The sequence below is a fragment of the Athene cunicularia genome (genome assembly GCF_003259725.1).
Source record: "Athene cunicularia isolate RWA chromosome 20 unlocalized genomic scaffold, athCun1 chr20_part1, whole genome shotgun sequence".
In the NCBI taxonomy this organism is placed as follows: Eukaryota; Metazoa; Chordata; class Aves; order Strigiformes; family Strigidae; genus Athene; species Athene cunicularia.
Window position 1 is genome coordinate 805,783 of NW_020799125.1, and position 9,412 is coordinate 815,194.

The 9,412-nt window shown below is 50.9% G+C and overlaps 1 protein-coding gene across 1 annotated transcript in view; it reads left to right on the plus strand.

Annotated features, from left to right (window-relative positions):
- The window catches only part of MYT1 (myelin transcription factor 1), a 62,352-nt gene that overhangs the window by 23,789 nt on the left and 29,151 nt on the right, over positions 1-9,412 (plus strand). Inside the window, exons 3-7 of the mRNA XM_026861933.1 lie at positions 1,593-1,647; positions 3,543-3,573; positions 6,895-6,957; positions 7,744-7,991; positions 8,975-9,402. Coding sequence (XP_026717734.1) covers positions 1,593-1,647; positions 3,543-3,573; positions 6,895-6,957; positions 7,744-7,991; positions 8,975-9,402 — 825 coding nt within the window. The remainder of the gene's footprint in view (positions 1-1,592; positions 1,648-3,542; positions 3,574-6,894; positions 6,958-7,743; positions 7,992-8,974; positions 9,403-9,412) is intronic.

The window sequence follows — 9,412 nt, forward strand, 5'->3', positions numbered from 1 at the left end:
CCCCCCCCCGCCCCATCTCCAATCTCCCCATCGAACAAATCGCATAAATCATTGTGTGTTAGCGCTGCATTTCTGGAGAGTGGCAGTGGGAGGGAGAGAGGCACTCAGGGAAATTTCATCCTGCCTCTTTGAGGTGTTTTCAGTTGTGCTGCCCCATCGGCTGGGAACCTCCATCCCCTTTCCCTGCCTGCCCAACACCAGCCACCCCTCCTCACCACCCCCAAGCCTCAGCGGGGACAAGAGAGGCCCAGACCAAGCCGTGCATCCTTCCAGGGTGATGGGTGACGACCCCCAGCCCCTCCTGCTGATGCACATGGGGATGAGGTGGCACGTCTCACGTGTGCACTGTCCCCACCGCCAGCACGCGCTCTGCATGCGTGTCCCTTCCTGCTCCTTGACTTGGGGGAGCAGCTGCTTGTGTCGCCCCTTCTTTCGGGGGTGCCAGAGGGTGAGCTGTGGCGCCCCTTCATTTTGGGATGGCACAGGAGATGGTTACATCCCTTTCCAACCGGGACTTCTAGAGGATGCTTCAAAGAGAATTTGTTTTTATTATGTCAAATCCCACTTGGAAATGGCCCTTCCCGCCGCCTTTCCTCTCTCTTTCTCGTTATCCCAGGAGGAAATGTCCCAGATGGTGACACCACAGCAAAACCCAGTCTTGTCCCCAACCAGCAGCCTATGGTCCACCTCCCCTCTTGCACCCCGATCCTGCGTACCCCCTGGCATTCGCTGCACAAGAGAGCAGCTGTGTCACGGGCCAGACGTAAAACCACCTCTTTGACCACTTCTTCAACTTCGTTGACAAGTTTAATGAAATCCCCCTTCCATTACTCTGGCTCTGCCTTTTTGCCCTGCTGTCAGCTTCCCTGCTCCCACCTCCAGGCACAGCCCAGTTCCAAAGCTCCCCCGGACGCTGGGACACGGAGCCCACGCTGCACCCCAGAGGTGGCTGCACTTCAGCCTTCCGCTCCCTTGTAGCGTGTTGTGATGTTTAATTAATATTAAGCACTTTGAAGTCCCTGATGTTACTTATTCATGCCCGTATTCCCCACAGACCCTCCTGTTTGATGTCCACATTGCTATTTAGATGCAACCCTCTTTGTCTCTAATTTAAGCGGAGAGGAGAGGTTGCTCTTTAGGGCACTACATGAAAAGTTGCCCTTCCCGGGCATGAAATCAGCTCGGTTGCATATTCAGAGATTTCTGAATACGCGCTTGTTACTCACCTGGGTGCTCACAGCACTGCCGTGGTGTAAATCCAGACAAATCAGTTCTGCCCTTAACAACTGATATCTCAGACTCAGCTCTTTTCCATCACGGGCCATCACACCTGGGGGTTTGTCTCTCTGTAGTACCGACCAGCAGAGGGTCCTTGGTGTGTCCCAAGACGTGAGAATTAATTTAAGGTCGTTAAATTTGGGCACCGTGGGTTGAACAGTCAAATCAATGCAAGAAACCTCCTGTCTCAAAAACGGGGGAAAGCTTTCCCTGCCGCCCACGTATTTACACGGAGCAACAGCCACATGTGAGATTGTCCTTTAGCAATAATTTTCTTGTTATCTTTCAACAATTATCTTTTCTTTCCATTCCAGATGAGTTTAGAAAATGACGATAAGAGAGCACGCACGCGATCGAAGTCTATCAGAGGTGAGCAGCTGGTTATCCCGCGGCGCAGGGATGTATAGACCTGAGCTCCCTGCACTTTGCTTGTTCCAAATAGGCTTTGATTTTTCAGGCCCAGGCTTAACTCTTTAAGTTACGCTCACGGCTCCCCACCTCCAACCCCACCGAAATTTGTCTGTCAACCTGGAAAACTCCCAACCATAAACCTTTACAGGTCCTCATAATATTTAACCCTCGTTCCCTGCATCTGGGAGAAAGAAAACAAAATAAATTAAAAAAAAAAAAAAAAAGCTTTGCTTTAGGGGGATCGCAATCACTGGAGCTTCAGATCAGCTCCCGGGGCTTTCATCATGCACACTCCGCCAGCGGCTTTGAAGTTGCACATCTGAGAGTGCCTGGCAGAAGTAGTGCGGGCTGGAGAAGCAAACAGGGCTGTCCCCTGGCAGGGACACGAGGACAAACGACTCGTTAATGCAAAACTTGATTGCTATTTGTTTTCCAACTTTGAAAAAAAAAAAAAAAAAGTGCAGGTCTTTCTTTGGGTGCGCTCTCTCTGGGAGGAGGTGAGGTGCACTGATACACCTCGGGTGCTCCCAAAGCCACGTGCGGTGGCTCCAGACTGGCCTCTCCAGTTTGGATCCCTTCTGTGGCCGCGGATTTTGAAATCGCAGAAGTGGCTGGAATTGAGGAACAAACGGGGCTGGCTGAAAAAAAGTGTGATGACTGCAGCTTCCCCCACACCACCATGCTGGACCGCTTTCCTTGATCCTTCCTCCTTCCTCTTTCCAGCATCTGCATCTTTTTAAAACCAAAACACAACCCATGCGCTGCCAATTGTGCTGAATCGAGCTCAGATATTTGTGTTTCATCGCTTTGTTGCCCGTACATAAAGGTGCTCACTCGGGTTGCTAATGACAGGCGCCCTGATTCTATTTATTTTCTCACACCCTGCCTTCCCCACAGTTGAATCTGGGTTTCTTGATGTGAAAAGGTAATTTATTGCGCACACCCTGAGACTTGCTACTGCCTCCAGTTTGTTGAAGCTTGTGAGTCATCCCACCGGGAGCTGGATCCCGGGAAACCCAATTAGCTCAAACAAATTGAGCAAACGTGTTATGGTTTTTAGCCTGGGCAAATTTAGACTTGTGTTATGGGTTTGGTTTTTTTTTTTTTTTCCTCCTGATTATCTGGATTCCTGGCTGGATGTAAGGTTTCAGCAGTGATGTGATGTTGTTGTATGTTGTTATTGTAAGCAGTGAGAAGTCCTCTTATTCACAAGTGGGGAATAACCCCTGAAACCCCAAAAAACTATTGTTTACCCTAAAAGCCAAGTCGCGCATCCCCTACCATGTGTCTGAGCATGGGCGGGGGCTCCCGCGTCAGTGTGGTGTGACGAGGGGAGGGGAAAAATATGCTTGTGCCTATTAATATGTAGGAGGTAAATGTGGCCACTGCAGCAAAACAGTAGTGAACAGTGCAAAAGGTAGCTGAGAAGCATATTTTAAAGGCAAACATAGAGAAGAGAGTGTGACAAGACACGGTCTTTACTTGAAAGATTTTGAGTCATATGCATGTATATCAGTACAGCTTCACCGACTTTAAAGTCCTCATGTATTTAGAGAGAGAGGGGTAGTCCCTGATGCTGCCCGCACGAACTCACGTGCTTGAAATTAAGCACAGGCCTGAGGATTTACAAGGCAGGATTATGATTTACTACAGGCTGGCTTAAAATGAATGACGGCAGGATAGATTTGCCCTGTCTTTCCCAAATGGAATGTCTGAAGAGGCAATAGAAACCCAGCTGCAGGCAGGAGAGGATCCCCCAGAGAAGGGGGATGTCTCGGGAGGGGCTGGGCACCCCTTGTGGTGTTTTTGACCTTGTGTTTGTTTCCATTGCTGCATCCTGCCCCTTCGCCCAGTGCCCACGGAGCTCATCGGCCAGGAGGTGAGGTAAGGACCCTGCTCCTCCTCGGCGGTGGGAGGGAGGGGAGGCCCCGTGCTGGGACTGGTTTGGGCAGAGCCCCACAGCTCCTTACAGGCTTGGGAACCTGCGAGCCCCTGGGACGAATGGGGTGGAGGTCTTGCTGCGGGGATTCTGTTGGTGGGCATCTGGTTGTGTCCGAGTCCTCAGGGCACCACTTAACAACCCACATTAAGAGGAACCACAGGAGTTAAAGGGATGAAAACACGAGCTCTGGACAGATCACATTAGACTGAAGATCCTCCAGCAATCTGCTGTCCCACCCCAGCACAACCCGATACCCACGTTGTGTGTTGCAGGATCATTAGGGACAACATCCTACTAACCAGAGTTTCTTTTGTGTGTATTTTACATCCTCTTGCTGCCCCAAAACAATGTTGTGTCCCATCACTTCTCGTGCCAGGTGCTCCTGCACGGCCCTATGTCCCCCGTTGAGTCACCAAGGTCCTGTTGTCACTCATTTAGCAGCACTGGCATGGGAACAGCAGCAGCCAAAAGAGCCGGAGCGAGCCTCTGCAGCCCTACAGAGCTCCTCATTATAAATAACAGCCTCCCCCACCTCTAAGCTCCCTTTAAACCTCGCACAAGGGCTTACGCAAGAGGTAGGAGTCTTTAACCTGGACAGGCGCTAATAGCAGGGGCTGCCTTTCCTCGCAGCCTCCCCTTAGAAAGCCGTGTGTGTCAAAGAGTAATTGGACCTTAACCAGCCCAATTTCAGAGCATTTCTGCTCCTCCGCTCTCCTATTACTCTGGAGAGACGGGAGGAGCGAGCGGCAGGCATGCCACTTCTCCAACTTTTATTGCTGAACACTTGAGTGGAGGTGGTAATTGGAGCAGGTGACATATATAAGGGGCAGGACAGAGTGCTCCACAAAGCCATCTCTGCAGCTGTCACCTAATTGCCTGAATAACTGGACGATTAATCGACTAATTGGAAGCAGGGCATCGTCTGCATAACAATAAGTGGCCCTTTTGTCAAGCTTAGGAAGGTTGTGGAGAGGGGGAGAGCAGGTCGGTGTGGTGGCTCTTGCCGGGAAGGAGAGAAGCTTTAAGAGACCTCGAAGTCCCTTTTCCCTTTTGGGATTCCTGCCAAAATACGTGAAACCTCCCCGGAGGAGAAGAGGGATGAGAAAGCCCGGCCCAGAGCAGGCCGAGCATCACCTCTGTGCTGGTACTCTTTAAAGGGATTAAATCGACGCAGAGACATCCCAAATCACCACCTGCTTCGGAAAACCTCGATGCTGAACCACTTGGCTCCTTCCTATTTACTTTTTTTAACGCAGGCTTCATTTCACCACATCAAAAATGGGGTGTGTGTGGGGGGTGAGGGACTCTGTTTTAACCGATTCAGGAAAGCTTATAAAAGCTTGTGCATCTTCATCAGAGCGGCTCTTGTTTCCCACTGAATAAGGCCTTTTTCAGGCAGGGCACTGGTATCATAAACACTGCTCTGTCTCTCGGCGTGCAGTCGCTTAAAGTGTGTCTGGGACTGCTCAGGACAGAGCAGCCTCAGTCATGACTGAGGGCAATTAAAATTAAATAGACTTTTCAGATCATCAGCAGAGGGAGCAGCGAAGTGGGGGGGAGCTCGCTCCTCCAATTCCATCTCAGCGGAACGAGATCTTTTTACACATGTCCTGAAGTGATGTCCCCTCTGGCAGGCAAGACCCCAGGCGTGGTGGGGCTCGGGCTGCGTGTGTGTGCTGAAAAAGCTGGGACACCCCGCTGCAAGGCGATGGGGTTGGAGGATGCTCAGTGTCGCGGGTTGAAAGCAGGCGGTGAGCAAAGGACACAGCAGGAAGGGGGGACTTTGTCTTGGGGGGGGCAGGAGGTGCAGCTTACACCCACGCCTCCTCTAGAAAGCCGTGTGCCCTTAAGGGACACGTTGCCATCTTTTACTCTCTTAGCATTAGCTTTGCTAAGCTAAAGCGAGTCGGTCTCCCTGAAGGAAGGTTTCTTACTCTCCTGACAGTTCAGCAGCCCTTTTCTGTCCCGGTTTTGGGGTTGAATTATATTCTTTGGACACAGCGATCTGACTTGTGCACGGTGTTCTGGGGAGTTGAGCCATTAATAACCCGCCGGTGCACCCAGAGCTACTGCATCCATTAGTGCCCTCGGATCCTCCTTATCCCGAGCTTCCCGCAAGGGCTGAGCTCTCTGCTGAGAGCAGAAATTCTGAGTCCCTAAAGCCTGATTTGGCACTTGGTACTATTTAATGTTGTCCCATGTCTTTTACTCCAAGAATAACAGGCTGGCCAGATCCCCTCTGGGCTGGTGATACCTTCTCCCTTCGCACTGTCATCAAGAGATTTCATTAGCACTTCCAACTTCCCAGGCTGAGGGTGATGCGGTGCTAAATGAGGTTATTAATCCTACACGACTCCAGAATTCCTCAGGCGTCGGGCAAGTCACTTGGGCATCCTATAATCAATGCCATAATCTGGTTTTGCCAGAAAATGTTTGCTTTAATGCTTCTTATCTGGAGCCCTTATAGCTCCTGGAGCTGGGACTAATTACCCCCGCAGGGGAGACGTGCAGCCCCTCGCTGAGGGATGCAGCGAACAGGCTGCATCGCTGCAGCCCACGGCAAAGGCAGCGGCGGCTGCGAGAGCTGCCCAGAGCTCCCTTGGAAGTCTTTAACTCATCCTCTACTGCAGAGCAGCAGGAACAAATCCAGGGATTTGGGAGATCTGGTCACCTAAATCCCACCCGTTCCCCCAAAAGTGAGGCTCCGAGGTGCTTTCGAGGAGTTTTGTCCTGCTGATCTCCACCCAACGCGCTCTGGCTCAAACCTTCTCGATCCACTCCCAGCCTGCTCCTTCCAAAAAGCCACCCATTTTCTTAGGGCACGGAAACCCCAGTTCCCTGGTAAGCCATCAAATAAGTGAAAAGCCCACTTTTTCCTCCTGCACCAGCGAAAAAGAGACCTGAAGAGTAGCAGTGGGGAGGCAGCGTGCAGTAGTTGTCTGCTTTTTAGAAGCTTGCTCTTACACATGCAAATCTTTAATTAAACATAATCATAAAACTATAATGAACCGTTCATCTAATTAAATGGGGTGAGTCATTTCATTAATTTTTAGCAAACTGCAAGGCTGCTCTCCTGCCCTCCTCACTTGGAATTCAAAGGGACAAGCTGAACCATTTGAAGGAAATTATCTTTCCTTTTGCGGTTATTTTGTTCCGTGTGCACAGGACCCGTTTAACTGACCATAGTTTATATACTTTTAATTAAAAATGAATTCTCTGAGTCCTATTGCTGTCGTTGACGGTTGGTTTTTTTCCCTCTCAAGCTGTCCAACCCCAGGCTGTAACGGCTCAGGACACATCCGTGGAAAGTATGCAAGACACAGAAGGTGAGGCTGGGTTGGAGGTGTTGGGGATGGAAAAATGCGAGCAAGAAACCCAAAGGCAGATGCTCACTGGAGAGAGGCTGATTCAGAGCAGCAACACAACTCACCTGCCCCAAATCTGCCTGCCAACAAGCCTATTTCTGTCTCTCCATCAGCCTGTGAGGGATTCTGGGGGATCTACTTCACCAGGCTGACAGTAGCCTTCCCGCAGACCCCAAACCGTGGCGCGGTACCTGGCTCAGGTGCCTGAGGTTGGTGGGGGCTGTTGGCAGGCAGAGATTTTGGTCTGCTCGGTGCCTCTGTGGTCAGGGAGGGGAAAGGAGAGAGTGCTGCCTGCCTCGGAGGCCACACCAGCCTGGACTGATGGTTTTCATCACCCGGTAACGGTGAAATCTGAGCAGTTGGTGGACATGCCCCAGGGCCGGGTTCTTCATCCCCTGCCTAGTTTCATGGTGGCGCTGGTGGCCATCACCAACAGTGGTGGTGGGAGCTGTGGGTCCTGCTGGTCCCTGGGACAACAACTGCCCATGGGCCAGACTGCTGGAGTGAGCCCAGCATCCTTGCGCTGGCTTCTGAGAAAAGTTGACATAGTTGCACAAAGTCAAGGTCTGAGGGCAGATCTTCCGGCCATGAAGGGTTAAACTAGCTAAAAATCTGGGCTGCTGGATGATTTCTTTTTCTAGTACTTGTGTATTTGTCCCACTTGCCTTTGTCTAACTGGTTCAATGTTGTAGCCGTGCCTTTCTCACTCAGCCATGCCTCCTCTCTGCTCCTTGATCCCATCTGCAGTTTACAAAGCTGCCCTCTAGCAAAGAAGAGGAAACTTCAGGATGCGGAGGCTGAACATCTGGTGTCGAAGAGAAAATCCCATCCGCTCAAGCTGGCCTTGGATGAAGGCTACAACGTCGACAGCGACGGCAGCGAGGAGGCCGAGGCGAAGGAGGAGTCTGGCTCCGATGAGTCGGAGGGGACGCTGGAGGAGGACGAGGCAGAGGCGGTGGAGCAGGAGGAGACCCGCAGCCCTGAGCCGGCAGAAGGTGCTTTATCATTATTGATTGTAGAGCTGTGTTCTGCAGATGAAAAAAAAAAAAAAAAAAAAAAAGTGTTAATAACCAGGAGTTATAGCTTCTCTGAATTATGTACAGGATGGGTCCTTCAATTATTGCATTTGGCGGAAGCACAATGGCAAAGCTCTTGTTAAGCTGAGAGGGGATACGTACAGATTGTCTCCGGTGTCTTAAAAATGAGAGTTTTTCCATCAGGGATGCTCCCTGGGGAAGGACCCGTGGAGGGCACCGAGGAGCTCACTGCCTGGCTCAGATGGCAGCGGGGAAGGCAGCCGGGGTCCCGCATGGGTGCCTCGAGGGGCTCGGCTGCCTTCCCCGGCTGCCATCCCAGAGCAGGAGCGCCAGGCGAACGAGGCGGGGGTCCAGCTCCCGGCTTTGCAGCCCCCGGTTTGGGGAGCACTGACGGGGAGCGAGGGGGCCAGATGGCTGCTGACAGCGGGGGGCTGGGAAGCCACGAGCATCTGAGCCCCGTGAAAGCTTCCACATGGAAATCCCCTTTCTACCTGCCATTCCCAAATGCAATAAATTAGGCTGCTCCAGGGGTATAACAGCCAGGCTCTGGTTTCAATTAAGCTTAAGTAAGATAAAGAGATGTTTACGAGCTTACATAATTACTTTATTTTCCTTCTTTCTTTTTTTCTTGTTGTCCTTTTTTTCTTTCTTTTTTCTTTTCCTACTCTTTTTTCTTTTCCCCCTCTTTTTATTCTTTTCCTCCTCTTTTTTCTTTTCCTTCTCCTTTTTGTCTTTCCCTTCTCCTTTTTGTCTTTTCCTTCTCTTTTTTCTTTTCCTCTTTTTTCTTTTCCTCTTTTTTCTTTTCCTCTGTTTTTCTTTTCCTCTTTTTTCTCTTCCTCCTTTTTTCTTTTTCTTCTTTTTTCTTTTCCTCCTGCTTTTTTTTTATTTCTTTTTTCTTTCTCCCCTTCTCTTTCTTTTCTTTCATTCCCCCCCAAACTCAGAGAGAAGCCCAGCAAAATCAACCCATTATGGACAAACCCCAGCAACAAGTACGTCTGGGCCCAGCAAGGCCAACTATAGCAGCTATCAAGAAATAATCGCCAACTCTCTCCTAAACCTAGGCCAAATAGCGGAGGAGACCCTCGCCATCGAAGGGCAGCTGCCTGAAGCTGAGCTGCAGGTCTCCAAGCCACCATCCAACGTTGTGCACTTGGTCCATGAGGATGCGGGAGAGGAGTTAGTGGAGGAGGAATGCGACAAGGAGATCATCATCCAGACAGAGGATGCGGAGGAGGTCATCGAGGTCACCAGCGAACGCAGCAGCGAGTTGTGTCCGGAGCACCGGGACGACGCGAACTGTGAGGAATCCTGCAAACTGCAGAAGGCTGAAGCAGAAGAAGAGGATGAGGAGGATGAGGAGGAGGATGAAGGAGGAGGAG